This window comes from Xyrauchen texanus, unplaced genomic scaffold, assembly GCF_025860055.1.
Source record: "Xyrauchen texanus isolate HMW12.3.18 unplaced genomic scaffold, RBS_HiC_50CHRs HiC_scaffold_125, whole genome shotgun sequence".
In the NCBI taxonomy this organism is placed as follows: Eukaryota; Metazoa; Chordata; class Actinopteri; order Cypriniformes; family Catostomidae; genus Xyrauchen; species Xyrauchen texanus.
The window spans coordinates 21,441-37,500 of NW_026265597.1; the positions used below are offsets into that span (position 1 = coordinate 21,441).

The 16,060-nt window shown below is 39.7% G+C and overlaps 1 protein-coding gene across 1 annotated transcript in view; it reads left to right on the forward strand.

Moving 5' to 3' along the window:
• The first annotated feature begins 455 nt into the window (after positions 1-455).
• The window catches only part of LOC127641657 (NACHT, LRR and PYD domains-containing protein 3-like), a 39,362-nt gene continuing 23,757 nt past the window's right edge, over positions 456-16,060 (forward strand). The window contains exons 1-4 of the mRNA XM_052124599.1: positions 456-1,591; positions 5,221-5,394; positions 5,588-5,758; positions 8,806-8,979. Coding sequence (XP_051980559.1) covers positions 630-1,591; positions 5,221-5,394; positions 5,588-5,758; positions 8,806-8,979 — 1,481 coding nt within the window. The 5' untranslated portion in view covers positions 456-629. The remainder of the gene's footprint in view (positions 1,592-5,220; positions 5,395-5,587; positions 5,759-8,805; positions 8,980-16,060) is intronic.

Here is a 16,060-nt window from a genome sequence, read left to right on the forward strand (position 1 = left end):
CAGATTGAGACAGCATCCAGGAGAGCACAGACACAGGAAACACCAATCAAATGCAATGACATCTTTAAAGCCTTACCTGGACAAGACAAAGCCATCAGAACTGTGCTGACTAAAGGAGTTGCTGGAATTGGGAAAACTGTCTCTGTGCAGAAGTTCATTGTGGACTGGACTGAAGGAAAAGCAAATCAGGATGTTCACTTCATATTTCCACTTCCTTTCAGAGAGCTCAATCTGATGAAGCACAAAAATATCAGTCTTATGGATCTTCTTCATCAGTTTTTCACAGATACAAAAGAACTGAGATCAACATTCCTTGATGACTACAAAGTCATTTTCATTTTTGATGGTCTGGATGAGTGTCGACTTCCTCTAGATTTCCAGAACAATGATATTTTGTCTGATGTGACAGAATCGGCCTCAGTGGATGTGCTGCTGACCAACCTCATCAAGGGAATCTGCTTCCTTCTGCTCTGCTCTGGATCACCTCTCGACCAGCAGCAGCCAATCAGATTCCTCCTGAGTGTGTTGACCAGCTCACAGATGTACGAGGCTTCAATGACCCTCAGAAGGGCGAGTATTTCAGGAAGAGAATAAAAGATGAGCGTCTGGCCAACAGAATCATCACACACATGAAATCATCAAGAAGCCTGTACATCATGTGTCACATACCAGTCTTCTGTTGGATTTCAGCCACTGTTCTCCAGAGACTGTTGAGTGAAGCAGAGAGTGCAGAGATCCCCAAGACTCTCACTCAAATGTTCACACACTTCCTGATCTTTCAGAGCAAACTGAAGAGCCAGAAGTATGATGGGAAATGTGAGGTGGATCTTCAGCAGGCTAGAAAGAGGATTCTGTCTTTGGGAAAACTGGCTTTTCAACAGCTGGAAAAAGGGAACCTGATCTTCTATGAGGAGGACCTGAGAGAGTGTGGCATTGATGTCACAGAAGCGTCAGTGTACTCAGGAGTTTGTACCCAAATCTTCAGAGAGGAGTTTGGACTGCACCTGGGGAAGGTGTTCAGCTTTGTGCATCTGAGCTTTCAGGAGTTTCTCGCTGCTTTATATGCTATTCTTTCCTTTTCTCAACAGAAATCAGGTCTCTTCAGTATGTTTAAGTCATCTATGATTGATTTCCTGAAGAGTGAAGTGGACAAATCTTTACAGAGTGAGAACGGACACCTGGACCTTTTCCTTCGATTCCTTCTGGGTCTCTCACTGAAGTCCAATCAGACAATCTTACTAGACCTACTGAGACAGAGAGGAAGCAGCTCTGACAGCAAACAGGAAATAGTTAAGTACATTAAGATGAAGATCAGGGAGAATCCCTCTCCAGAGAAATCCATCAATCTGTTCCACTGTCTGAATGAACTCGATGATCATTCTCTAGTGCAGGAAGTACAAACATACGTGAACAGAAGAGATATCAATCGTCTTTCTGGAGTCAGTCTCTCTCCTGCTCAGTGGTCAGCTCTGGTGTTTGTGTTGCTGAACTCAGAAGAGGAGCTGGATCAGTTTAATCTGAGGAAATATGATCCATCATATGAATGTCTTCTGAGGCTGCTGCCGGTGATCAAAGCATCCAGAAAAGCTGAGTGAGTAATTTAGTGTTTTAATCTCACTTTATTGAAATTAAATAGCAGAGGTTAGATTTTAATGTACTTTGTTAGATTAAAAACAACCCTTTATACTATTTTGATGTTTGTTTGGTTTCATATGTTACTTTTAATAGTTTTACCTTCATTTTAAACAGACATTGTAGCCAAATAGATTCAAAATGTTTAATGCAAAGTAAAAAAAATCTCATTTAAAATAACAAAAGCATGTTTTCTACAGTTTTACACTAAATAAATAAAAAACAATACTTTATTTACTTCATACTCATACTTTATCATTTTTATTTATGCTTCCACATACAATAATACACATCCGCCTCATAAATAAATCATAATTTACCTGCATATATGTAAAGGTATCAATGGAAAGGAGGAGACGAGAACCGGCTTTTCAATATAAATAATAGTTTAATGATAAACTTAAAAGACAACATAAACACACACATGACGGACAGGTCCAGTAAGCGATCTCTCTCTCCCGCACGATCCTCTGCAGTCGACCTTTAAACCTCAGAGGCTTGATTAGCCTAATACGGGACCGGGTGTGTATGATCACGACCCGGCCCCGCCCTCCGCCCTGCCACAATGTATTTTTACTAAAATATTTCTTTAATGAACATGATGTGCAAAAACCCAGTTAAATATGATACAATACTGAATTATTATCGGGGGGACTCAGTCAAGTTTATTATTATAATATAATACTGAATAATTATTACTATTATTTTAAGGGTTTGATTGTTTTTTACTTTATTAATTTATTTGTCATATTGTAGCTTCCTTTATTCCTGCAATGTTTATTTTACACAGTTTTTCTGTTTCTGTTTTGATAATCCTTTAATGGATTTTACTAAAAACAATATTAAATTATGTTATACTATAATATATAAAATTACATTAAGATGAGAATAATATAGCGATCAACATTTATTTAGATTGGTAATGAATTATTAGTTTAGACGGCTTTATGTCAAGTGTTTATCTTTGTTGACTGATTTACTAAGGTGACATTATTGTTAAATTAGAAGATTGTACATGGAGGAAAAGAGAATTTGGTGGTAAATATTGTGTTATCATCTGTAGGTAATGTTTTCATCTAAGTGTAATCAATAGATGTTTAACTTCATGCAGCACTGTGTGATCAGATCCGATCAGAGTTTGACTTGAAGCAGTGCATGTCGGTTAGAAATGTTGTGTGACTTAAGATGGTGTCAGTGCCGCGTCACCGTGATGTATGCCATTAAAGAACCGCGAGAGCAATTAAAGAACAGCCGGCTGGCACAGCCAATGCAGCTTGTCCAGAGTGGCTGCAAGAGCTCTGATGATGTCACAGCTTATTCATGATTGGCCAGAATCACAGATGACAATGGTGACGTGTGTTTCATGGGATACGACACATACTACTTTTACTACTTCAGCTATGTCAGTCTGAGAAAGAATTAAGAGTAGTATGATGGTATGCAATTAACAAGGTGTTTATTATGAAATCTCCAGTTCCAATAAACTCTCACTAATTAATGTTTTTATAACAGCACATTATTTATCTCATATTATAATATGTTTATCATAGTAATATCATGTTTATTCATAAAAACAATTCCAAATTACTAAAAATATGGACTCCTTTATTGGTATCAAAATAATTTGACCTTTTCAAATCAATATTTATATTTCAAACCTGAGTTCTGATTTCCACTTCATCTGTAATAAACAAAGCAATCATCGTGGGATCTTCTGTGACTAATGTGGGTTCAGCACATGTTGTGAAACAGAATGTGCCCGGCTTGTCGGCTCCGTTTTCATCTCCTCCCGCTACTACAATTGGTAAATCTTGCAGATCGATAAGGCAAGCTGCAGTTGAAGTTGAACGCACTCAATAAATATTAATTAGGTGTATCTCAATCAGCTCTCTTGTTCACTAATCAAAGCATTGTTCAGGGAGTCAGCCATTTTTAGGGATGACCCAATCGCAAAATCATTCCAGTGCACTGAAACGTTCTCTCCCTAAAAATTCTCTAAATGCACCATAAAAACCAGAGAGCATCGTTGATCGCTGTGTTCACTTACCAGAAATGTTGTCATGTCTTCTGAAATCTCTCATGTCATTATAGCGCAAGTATAAATACATGATGTCAAAGCCTTATTTTCTCTTTAAAAGATTGATAGAGTAAATTGACTTCTCAGCTTAATGCCAAGTGTTTTACATGGTTTCCTGAAAAACTGGGCCACATTGTGAAAGAGATGCACCTACATTTGCTGCCATTTAAAACAGCTAAACAATTGCCTTTTTTTTTGTAGCAAGTTGTTACGTATGATGATGTCACAGTGACATAATTTTTTTGTTTACATTGTTAAAACAGTAAATTATCTGATTAGTGTCTAGATTATGCTTAAAGAGGCCCTATTATACTTATTGGGACATTACCTTTCCATTAGTGTGTAATATAGCTGTTTGTGCATGTAAAAGGTCTGCGAAGTTACAAAGCACAAATTCCACCCCAAAGGGTGTTCTCTTGCACAGAAAACACTGCTCCTGAACTGCCTGAAAGACATGGTTTGCAGTCCAGCCATTACTTCTGTGAAATAGCTACGTCACTATGTGGCACATTTGCCTAATTCCCGCCTCAGGAGTGCGCTGCTCAGGCCTACCATCCATTTAAAAATTGTATCCCCTTGCATACTTGGATGTATGGAGTGGTGGTGGCGTAGTGGCTAAAGCACAGGGCTCTTAATCAGAGGGTCTCTGGTTCGAACCCCACGGCTTATGTATAAATCATGTATGTTTAATTTTCTTTTATTAGAATGAATTGTAAGACAGGATTAATCAGGATTTGCACAAATTAAAATGTTAACATAACACTGAACAGGCTATAACTGTGTGATAAACAGTTTAAGTATTATGCTGTTAATATATAACTTTAATAAACTGCTTAATTGACCTAACTTCACTTCCATCATACATTAGAGTTGTTTTGGGGAAGTTCAAATATGTTTTCGAGACAAAAATTCTTAGACATCAGGATATTTTGCAGGAATTTGGACCCAAGTGCTGGGATGCTAAACAAAGAGCTTTCATGAAAAAAATAAAATAAAATACAAACCAAAAACTCTCACAGTAAAATTAATAGGACCCATTTGAAACTAAGAAAATAAACAAAACACCAAATGGAGAAACAGACTAGGAATGACTGACTAACCAAGCTCACAAAACAATCTAACAGACACAAGAAGGTAGAAGGCAAAGTATGTAGAGGGAGAGCACATGAGGAGCAAGTGATGACAATCAACACAACAAGGATCAGATGATGAAGTGTGGCAAGGTGGAATGAGGAGGCAGAGTAGAGCACATGGTTGACACAAACACAAACAAAGACATGTGCTCAAAACAAATGCACACATGGACCAAAACAGACAGAACTCCAGAACAAAACAAGTTGGGCAGTCCAGACTGGGTCTTGACAGTAGTAGAGCTTCAAAAAATTTGCAAACGACTAAGAGCAATCAAACACAGTGGCCATATATTTTTTTCTTTGTACCCAACAGCTGTGCTCTGAAGCCTTCACTAAAACATATAGATTAACACACTGTTATCTTGTCATTTTTCTTAGTTTGATGGGCTGCGATCTGACAGACCAAAGTTGTTCAGCACTGGCCTCAGTCCTCAGCTCAAACTCCTCAAGTCTGAGAGAGCTGGACCTGAGTAACAATGACCTGCAGGATTCAGGAGTGAAGCTGCTCTCTGATGCACTAAATAGTCCTCACTGTACACTGGAAATACTGAGGTTTGTGTTTGCAGATTTATTAGTACATTGGAATATACAATATGAATATATTGTGGTTCATAGCTGTGACAATGAAATAATAAATGGCTCAGTGACCATCACAACCCTTCATATCAAACTGTAGAGCATTCACTCTGTTATTACCATTTCTTTATGAAACTGCTTTTTATCATTCTTTCTTTATTTGTTTTAGATTTGCAGCTTGTAGATTCACTGATCAGTGCTGTGAAAGTTTGTCTTCAGTTCTACAATCATCAAAATCCCTTAGAGAGCTGGACATGAGTAACAATGATCTGCAGGATTCAGGAGTGAAGCTGCTCTCTGATGCACTGAAGAGTCCTCACTGTACACTGGAAATACTGAGGTTTGTGTTTGCAGATTCATTAGGGAAATATTCATCCAAATGGCGAAATTTATCGACCAGCCGATAATTAAATATGTCAGAATATCATCGGATTTATCGGCCTTGGCGATGTAACGATCGCCAACTACTGTGTACTTGTGGATGGGCTCCCTCTGCTGAGTCTGTTTCCTCTCAAGTGAATCAAGTTATTCTGATTGTGACATCACAGTTCAAAATTATCATAACATTAATTTTTGTCCAGCTCTTTAGAAAACTCGGTAACACTTTAGAATAAGGTTCCTTCGTTAATGAATAACTGCACAGGAACAAATGAGTAACACAATATTAACAATCTAGTAACTACTATTAACTAACAAGAAGCTCTGATTAATGAATTAGAAAGTAATAGCTCACAGATGAAAGTGGTAGTTCACTATTAACTATTGAATAACTACTATTTTTTAATGCTTCCCAGGAACTACTGAAAAAGTTTCATAATTCATGCAAAACTAATCAATACCTAATGCAGAACAAATGACTAACAAAATGAAAATGAAGATTCTTTTTATTCCACTTTTGAAAGCATGAAATAATGTTGTTTGAAAATGTTGTTTTAGTTCTGATATACCAAAACAATCATTATGATCTTCAGTAAAGTCAAATATAAACCTAAATTAATATTTTCAAAATAGTTTTGTTCCTTTGGTAAATACTTGATTTTTATGTCCATGTTATGGTTGATATTTGCATGGAATTATGAGTATTTTAAAATTTTTAGCTACTTTTTTAAAGTTTGTATGATTGTTTCCTTTTCTGCACATTATGGATAAAAGATAGTTATAAACAAATTCTTTCAAAGACAGAAAACCAAGCTTACACACCTATACATATCGTTCCAACCTGATGATTCAACTGTCTCAACTCCTATCTGTTACATCCTTGGGCGTATCTCTATATGTTGTCTCCCTGTGTGTGTGTTGTTTTTTTTCTTTTTCGTTTTGTTTTCCATCTGCCTTTTATGACAGGTTAAAATGCCACCAGGTGTCAGATATGATGACTATCAATCAGTTCCCTGTTAGGATTGGCTGACAAGAGGATAAATTCTGGGTGGAACCAACACATAAAGAGAGAGACAATGAGAGGCAGACTGTTTGTAGACTGTCTCTGAGAGGTGTTCCTTTCTCCTGCCCCAGATTGTGTACATTCTTAATACTTTGCTCACAACACTAAACAGAGTACACTTTATGAGCATTGCATAGACTCTCATTTTTTGATTTTTATTGTTACATTTTTCATTTACTTGCTTTGTTTATCATTTTATGGAAGCCATAGGGAGGTGGGTAATATTTATTTTCTATTTAACCTTTTTTCTCCTGTTTCTGCGTAACAAGGGAGTCCGGGATGAAATGTGTTGCTTATTTGTGTTTATTGCCAAGGCAGTAGAAGGGAATTATAAAATCTCTCCTTGTTGCACTTTTCCAACCCTAGGCTGGGGAGGGTGTAACATATCTCTGCCTGCCTTTTGGAGATCTCTGCCTGAATGAAGGAACACCACCTTTATCTCAACCTGCCCAAGACCAAACTCGTTGATGGAACTTGTGATCCTAGCAAACCCATCTGTTACTGTTCATCTGTGCTCCACTACTGTGAGACCTATCAGGACAGCTCAAACCTGAGAGTAGTAATTGATGAACGGCTACATTTTAGTACTCGCATCTCATCAACTGCCTGGTCTTGCAGGTTTGTGCTTTATTACATCAGAAAAATCAGACCTTTCCTGTCTGAATATGCTGTGCAGTCCCTGGTCCAAGCTCTGGTTATTTCAAGATTGGACTTCTGCAGTGCTCTGTTGGCCAGCCTTCCAGCTAGTGCTATCAAGCCACTGCAGATGGTCCTGAATGCGGTGGCACGTCTGTTTTTCAACCCACCAAAGAGGCCTCACATCATACCCCTCTTGCTCTTACTCCACTGGCTATGCATCAAATTCAAAGCTTTGAGTTTGGCTTTCAAGAGACCCAGTGGCACAGCACCCTCTTACACCTGGTGGTCCCATCACAACGAGGCACTTCACATTCATTCGCTTTCTCTGTCCCCCGGTGGTGGAATGAGCTTTCAACCACCTGCCGTTCTGCTGAAACCATTTCAACATTCAAGAAAAAATCATTATCTGTCTCTTTCTTCTGTGCTAGTTTCTGTACTAGTATAGCAACACTTAGAACTTGGCAGTGTGATCCTGCAGATACAGTTTACTTTTATATGACAAAGTGTTTACGTTCTTCATTTGTAAGTCACTTTGGATAAAATGGCCTGCTTAATGACTAAATGTAAATTTAGTTTATCTGGCTTTTTATGTGTGTGTTTGGATTTTCTTACTGTTGATGTCTGTGTTTTTAGATTATCTGACTGTTGAATGAACATTAATTTACATAGTGCTTTTCTGACACTATAATCAAAGCGCTTTACACAGTGAACAGGGGACTCTCCTCAACCACCACTAGTGTGCAGCATCCACCTGGATGATGCGACGGCAGATAGAGTGCACCAGTATGCTCACCCCACACCAGCTATTGGTGAAGAGGTGAGAGTTATAGAGCCAGTGAGTGGCTAGGGATTATTAGGAGGCCATGAGTGAGAAGGGCCAATGGGGGGAATTTAGCCAGGACACTAGGGTTATACCCCTACTTTTTATGAGAAGTGCTCTAGGATGTTTTTAATAACCACAGAGAGTCAGGACCTGATTTTAACATCTCATCCAAAGGACAGTGTCTTTTTCCAGTATAATGTCCCTTCACTATACTGGGGCATTAAGACCACACAGACCACAGGGTGAGCACCCCTTCTGGCCTCCCTAATATCTCGTTCAGTCACAAACTTAGTCTTCCCCAGGAGGTCTCCCATCCAGGTATTGACCAGGCTCAACCTTGCTTAGCTTCAGTGGCAACCAGTCTTGAGCTACAGGTTAATATGGCTGCTGGTAAATGCTGATTTTGAAATGTGCATTTGTAGATTATTTGACTGGTTATATGCACGTTTTTAGATTATCTGACTGTTATTATGTGTGTTTGTAGATTATCTGGCTGTATGGTGACAGAGGAAGGCTGTTGTTCTGTGGCATCAGCTCTGAGATCAAATCTCTCACGCCTGAAAGAGCTGGATCTGAGCTACAATCACCCAGGAGAATCAGGAGTCAGGCTGCTCTCTGAAAGACTCAACGATCCAAACTGCACACTGGACAAACTTAAGTATGTTGAGCTGTAAAACCCTGTTTATACCCATATTAACCCCTAAAACCCAGGCCCTAATTGGTCTTGAATTTATTGAATGGTTAGTGAATTCACTGAAACAGCACTTGTATTTATTCCTTTTAAAAAATTTCAGTCCTTAACAAATACACAGAAGACATATATTTTTAGTGTTTCATTAGAATGAAGACATTTTTGTAATCATTACATTTTATATAGAATATTATTTTTTACTCATTTTAGGAAAACAATTCAAAAGAACAATCTTTAAGCATCTGTCACTTAACCCTTTCACACTTACTGGTGCATATTTGTGATGGTTTATGACCGATTCAAATCGGTTTTCATACCAACACTAAACTGCACTGCCAAGTGCCTGTAATTCATATTCACACAAACTGATACTCATACAGTCTTTTCAAGCACATGGTATAATTATTTTATTACATAGTAATTCAAATGTTCACAAAATACTACTATACAAGTTTACAGATCATATACAAACAGTCAACACAAAATTGGGATCACTGAGCCTCAGTAGCCATGTCTGTTTACATTAGGTGATCATTCTGTTGTCAATCACAAGTAACTCAAACAGCAACTCAATAGTCTTTTCAAGCACACAGTACGCTCATTGAAACAGACAGTCAAATTGTAATACATAAGTAATTCATCATTTTCGAAACGAATTGTCGCATAACATCACCATAACGGACAACAGCTCACCTATATGCAGTTAACACATCAGGGAAATGCAATCATTCAAGTCCAGCCATCTTTGTTTACATTACGTGAAAATGTGTTTGTCTCACACACACACACACACATATATGTTGGTACTCCTATCATAATGAGGACTCTCCATAAACATAATGATGTTTATACTTTACAAACTCAAATCAAATCAAATCACTTTATTGTCACACTACCATGTACACAATTGCAACAGTAGGTGAAAGTCTTGTGTGAAGGTCCGAGCAACATAGCAGTCATGACAGTGACGAGACATATACCAATTACAGTAAACAACATACTTACACAACACAATTTACATATCAATTGTACACATACTTACACAACACAATAATTATATACAATGTACAGTAGACAATACACCGTACAGTAGACAATACACTCAATATAGAATACACAATATACAATAAGTAAAGAGGATATGAAATATATATATATAAGTAGTTGTATTGAGGAGAATATGTTGACAGTCCAGTGTGAGATTATAGATGAATAAAGTGCAGTGCTAATTATTGATCCTGATACGGTAGATCAATTGATCAACAGTCTGACTGCTTGGGGGAAGAAGCTGTCATGTAGTCGGCTGGTACGGGTCCCGATGCTGCGATACCGCCTGCCTGATGGTAGCAGTGAGAACAGACCATGACTCGGGTGGCTGGAGTTTCTGATGATCCTCCAAGCTTTTTTCACACACCGCCTTGTATATATGTCCTGGAGGGAGGGAAGCTCACCTCCGATGATGTTTCTGGCAGTTCGCACCACCCTTTGCAGGACTTTGCAGTTGTGGGCGGTGCTATTGCCATACCAGGTGGTGATGCAGCCAGTCAGGATGCTCTCTACAGTACTAGTGTAGAACCGTGTGAGGATGTGGTGGTTCATTCCAAACTTCCTCAGCCGTCTCAGGAAGAAGAGGCGCTGGTGAGCCTTCTTCACAACGGCCTCCTTGTGGACGGACCATGTGAGTTCCTCAGTAATGTGGACACCAAGGAACTTGAAACTGCTGACTCTCTCTAAACTTAATGATGGCATTGGAGCTATGTGTTGCCACACAGACATGTGTGTATAGTGAATACAGGAGTGGGCTGAGAACACAGCCCTGCGGGCTCCAGTGTTGAGGGTCAGTGATGAGGAGATGTTGCTACCCATTCTAACCACCTGACGTCTGCCTGACAGGAAATCCAGGATCCAGCTGCATAGTGAACTGTTTAAGCCCTTATTAACTATGGTGTTGAATGCTGAGCTGTAGTCTACAAACAGCATTCTCACATATGTGTTCCTTTTTTCCAGGTGGGAGAGAGCAGTGTGTAGTGTAGATGCAATGGCATCATCAGTGGAGCGGTTGTTGCGGTAGGCAAACTGCAATGGTCCAAAGAGGTGGGCAGAACAGAGCAGATGTAATCTCTGATTAACCTCTCAAAGCATTTGCTGATGATGGGAGTCAGAGCAACAGGACGGCAGTCATTTAAGCTAGTGATTGTGGCTTGCTTCGGTACAGGCACAATGGTTGATGTTTTGAAGCATGTGGGGACTACAGACAGGGAGAGGGACAGATTGAAAATGTCCGTAAAAACACCAGCCAGTTGATTCGCGCACGCTCTGATGACGCTGCCCGGAATGCCATCTGGACCCGCAGCTTTACGGATGTTCACCCATCGGAAGGATCGGGTTACATCCGCAACAGAGACGGAGAGTGAACCAACCTCTGAAGCGTCAGCCGCGAGTGCTCTCTCCGCGAGGGCGGTGTTATTGTCCTCGAAACGAGCATAAAATGTATTAAATTCGTCTGGGAGAGATGCAGCGGTGTTCACGGCGGAATCTTTATTCCGTTTGTAGTCCGTGATGATGTTAATTCCCTGCCACATACTTCTAGAGTCAGTGGTGTTGAACTGACCTTCAAGTTTGTGCCTGTACTGGCGTTTGGCTTCACTGATAGTGTTACGAAGGGCATAACTGGCTTGTTTACGCTCCTCCGTGTTAGAAGAATTAAAAGCGGAGGTCCGCGCATTGAGTGCCGCGCGAACATCGCCGTTAACCCATGGTTTCTGGTTGGGGTATGTCCGTATTGTTTTGGTTGGAACAACATCCCCTACGCACTTCCTGATGAAACACGTTACGCTGTCAGCTTAAACCTCGATGTCGTCATCAGAGGCGGACCAGAACATTTCCCAGTCCGCGTGATCAAAACAGTCTTGTAGCGCAGAGTCTGACTGGTCCGACCAGCACTGGATCATTCTGAGGGTGGGTGCTTCCCGTTTCAGTTTCTGCCTGTAAGCGGGCAGAAGCAGAATGGAAGAGTGGTCCGATTTGCCAAATGGGGGGCGGGGGAGGGATTTGTAGCCATAGCGGAAAGGAGAGTAACAGTGATCTAAAACCCGGTCCCCTCGTGTGTTGAAGTTTATGTGTTGGTGGTATTTTGGTGCTATTGTTTTAAAATTAGCTTTGTTGAAGTCCCCGGCAGCCTCAGGGTGTGCGGTTTCCTGCTCACTTATACTCCCATACAGTTCCCTGAGTGCCCGGTCTGTGTCGGCTTGTGGGGGGATGTACACAGCTGTGATGATGACCACTGTGAATTCCCTCAGTAGCCAGAATGGTCGACACAGAAGCATGAGATAGTCCAGGTCAGGAGAGCAGAAAGACTTGACAAAATGTACGTTCCTCTGATCACACCATGATTTGTTTATCATAAAACATACACCACCACCTCTGCTTTTACCAGAGAGGTCTTTCGCTCTGTCTGCTCGGTGCACGGAAAAGCCAGTGATTTCGATGGCCGAGTCTGGAATCTCCGAAGCCAGCCAGGTTTCTGTAAGGCAGACAATACAGCAATCTCTCGTCTCTCGTTGGAAAGAGATCCGCGCTCTCAGCTCGCAGAGATTGTTGTCCAGAGACTGAACATTTGCCAGTAGTATACTGGGTAGCGGGGGTCGATTTGCACGACGTCTTACTCTGATGAGAACGCCGACTCTTTTTCCCCTTTTCCTTCTGCGTTTCCACGGCCGAGCAGCCCAGACAAAGGGCTCCGCTGGCGTGTTTGTAAACAGCGGGTCGGTGTTGAGGAATTGGAAGTCCGGTTTTCGATGTGTAATTGTAGAACCAATGTCCAAAAGCGTTTGTCTGTCGTAAACAATAAGGCAGACAACATCCAAGACAAAAAACAAAGAACTGTAAACAAAACAAACAATAAACCGCAGTGTTGTATCGGAGCTCGCAACGCAGCAGCCATACTCTGCGCCATCTTGAGTCATCCCTGATAGCACACGTACATCAACCAGACGTCTATTTGATGTGTGTTTACATCTTAACAACATCTATTTTACATTGTTTGCTCATCTGCAATATGTCTATAAAATGACAAATATTGTCTTGAATGTCAGTAAGACATTCAGCAGATGTCTTTGAGACATTTATGATCTAGAATGTTAATCTGTTATTTAAGATGTTTAGTAGATGTTGCTTTCCAGATGAAAAGATCTAAAACAGACATCAGAGACGTACATATATTACGCCTGTAAACACACACAGTCACAAACATTGGTCAAGTCAAGTGGTTTTTATTGTCGTTTCAACCATATACAGTTAGGACAGTACACAGCAAAACGAGACAACGTTCCTCCAGGACCATGGTGCTACATAAAATCAACAAAGGACCAACACAGGACCACATGAAACTACACAACGAAATAAAATACCTATATATATATATACCTATATAAAGTGCACGTGCAAACATATGCAAAAAGTACGGGACAGTACAACAAATTTCTGACAATGAACAGGACAATGGACAGTGCAGCGCCAACCAGTACACAGTAGTTCAAAAAGATGACAGATTCTAAAAACGTAAACATAACATACTATGAGATAGTGTTCTATGCACATAGCAGTTATTGGGGTAGCAGACAGTTATAAAGTGACAGTAATTAAAGTGCAACTCAGGACACGTGTGTGTGTGTGTCAAACCAGTCTCTGAGTATTGAGGAGTCTGATGGGTTGGGGGAAGAAGCTGTTACACAGTCTGGCTGTGAGGGCCCGAATGCTTCGGTACCTCTTGCCAGTCGGCAGGAGGGTAAAGAGTTTGTGTGAGGGGTGTGTGGGGTCGTCCACAATGCTGGTTGCTTTGCGGATACAGTGTTTTTTGTAAATGCCTTTGATGGAGGGAAGAGAGACCCCAATGATCTTCTCAGCTGTCCTGGTACTCCTATGATTATGTGGACTCTCCATAGACACAATGATTTTTATTTTATATATATATATATATATATATATATATATATATATATATATATTCTATCCCCTAAACCTAACAGAAACATTTGGGATATTGTTTTTTTTTAAATATTATGTAAGTTTGAATTACAAGGACACTAGAGATGTCCTCATAAACCACATTTATAGCATAATACCTTCGTAACTACTAGTGTATAACCTAATAAAACCACCAAACACACACATACACACACACACAGTGTACAGACAAACGGTATTGATGATTTATGACAATTTATTTATATAGCTATGTGTCATGTAATGAGTAAGTAACCCTATGGGGGGAGCTGTGGTGCTTAACTATTGGGAAAGATGCGCTAGGCGTTGAACTGGGGAGTTACGTGTTAATCCCTGAACGTGGGATTATACCCCCCTCTCTAACGTACAAAGAGACTGAATGTGATTCACCGGCATCATGCTGACAGATGAGGTAGCATAATTAAAATGACACAGTTATGATTGTTTTACTACAAACTTTGAGACTGTATATTATATTTGAGTCTCCAGTGCTGGAACAGGGCTAAAACAAAGTGTGGATATCGGTCTGACTATGTGAGACTGTAGTTTGAATAATCACTTTTCTTTGCATGATACATTGACTGCATTTATATGATAGCCGATGTTGGTGTTAGCTAGTTAGCCAGCTTTATCAATAGCTGTTAGCTAAATGTGGTGGATGATGAAAGTAGCTGTTTATAAAATAGACTGTACATTATAAATATGTTGACACAATTCAGTATTGATGTGATTCATCACAACTGACATTTTGATATATCGATGCACTATTGTTTTATAATAATAGATGATATATATTTTCTGTAGAACCAAGTTACGTTACACTAATGAATGTGTCTTTTGCATTATCTTGAACATTGTCTAGCATTCATTTCATGTGTTATTGTAGTTTAGCTAAAATGACACAGATCAATCCTTATGGCACAATATGTCACATGCTTTGCAGTTATGTAAGTTTACCTGTCCAATAAGAAAAACACCAATTCAGGGTTAGTTTTTATCCCCAAAACCGAATGAAGGTCCATCCAGGAATCAAATGCCCTGCCGATTTTCACTCTAGTTTTCACTCGACCACGATCACATTCCCGCTTAGCCAGACGGGATTCAGTAGATCAATGTTTTTTTGGCTTACTCAGAGTTTGTGTTGGAGTCTGTGTTGTGCTGGGATGTTTGCTGGATTCATCTCTAAGATAATGTTGTCTAGTGTTGCAGTTTGTTGTCACTGTTGAATAGTGGAAGAGAAGCACTGAGGCTCTCGGGAGCGCACATAAACATCACATATTTTTGATTTTCCCAGCAAAAGCGACCTGCTCCCTTCACATGAAAATCAGTCTACAGGCTTTAATAGGCAAACTAGGAAGTCTGTGAAGGGCTCATTTTATAAGTTGTGTTACAAGCCCTTCACACATTGGCAAAAAAAGGTGCTGCTTGCTTGATATAACCAAAATATTGTTGAAATGGTTTTGCAGTATTTGGTTGGGTAAGACTTTCCCTTTTTATTGGATGGGGAACACAGTGGACAGTGACATTGATTCAGGGAAAAGGTCTTTTAGTCTCTTAATTCTGTTTTCTTGCCTTGACAGTAAAAATCAATTCTATATCAAAACTGCTATTCAAATAAAACTTTCATAACCAAGGATTAAAAGTGTTGCTAATCACCTTTCAGAGTTACAAGTGTGAAACGTTACTTTACTGGAGGTTAAAGCGGGTTAAAGACAATCCAGGGTTAAGTGCAGTGTAAGACTTGAGTTTATTGTTGGTGGGATGTTGTGTGTGTGTATTGCAGGGGTGTCAAACTCAGTTCCTGGACCCCTCACACCCCTCATGTGTTGTAAGACTGTCAGTGGATTGAAATATTGAATCACGATTAATCACATATTTGTTTTGTTGTTAGTGTTAACACATTCAGTTCCAGGAAAACTAAATAACAGTCCTGTGTGTCATTATTGGATTATTTTCTGAAAGTTTCAAAAAATGAGGTTATAAAACCATCGAACTTTTACATGCCAATAAAGTTAATAAATATAAATTAATAAAGAGAGAGAGA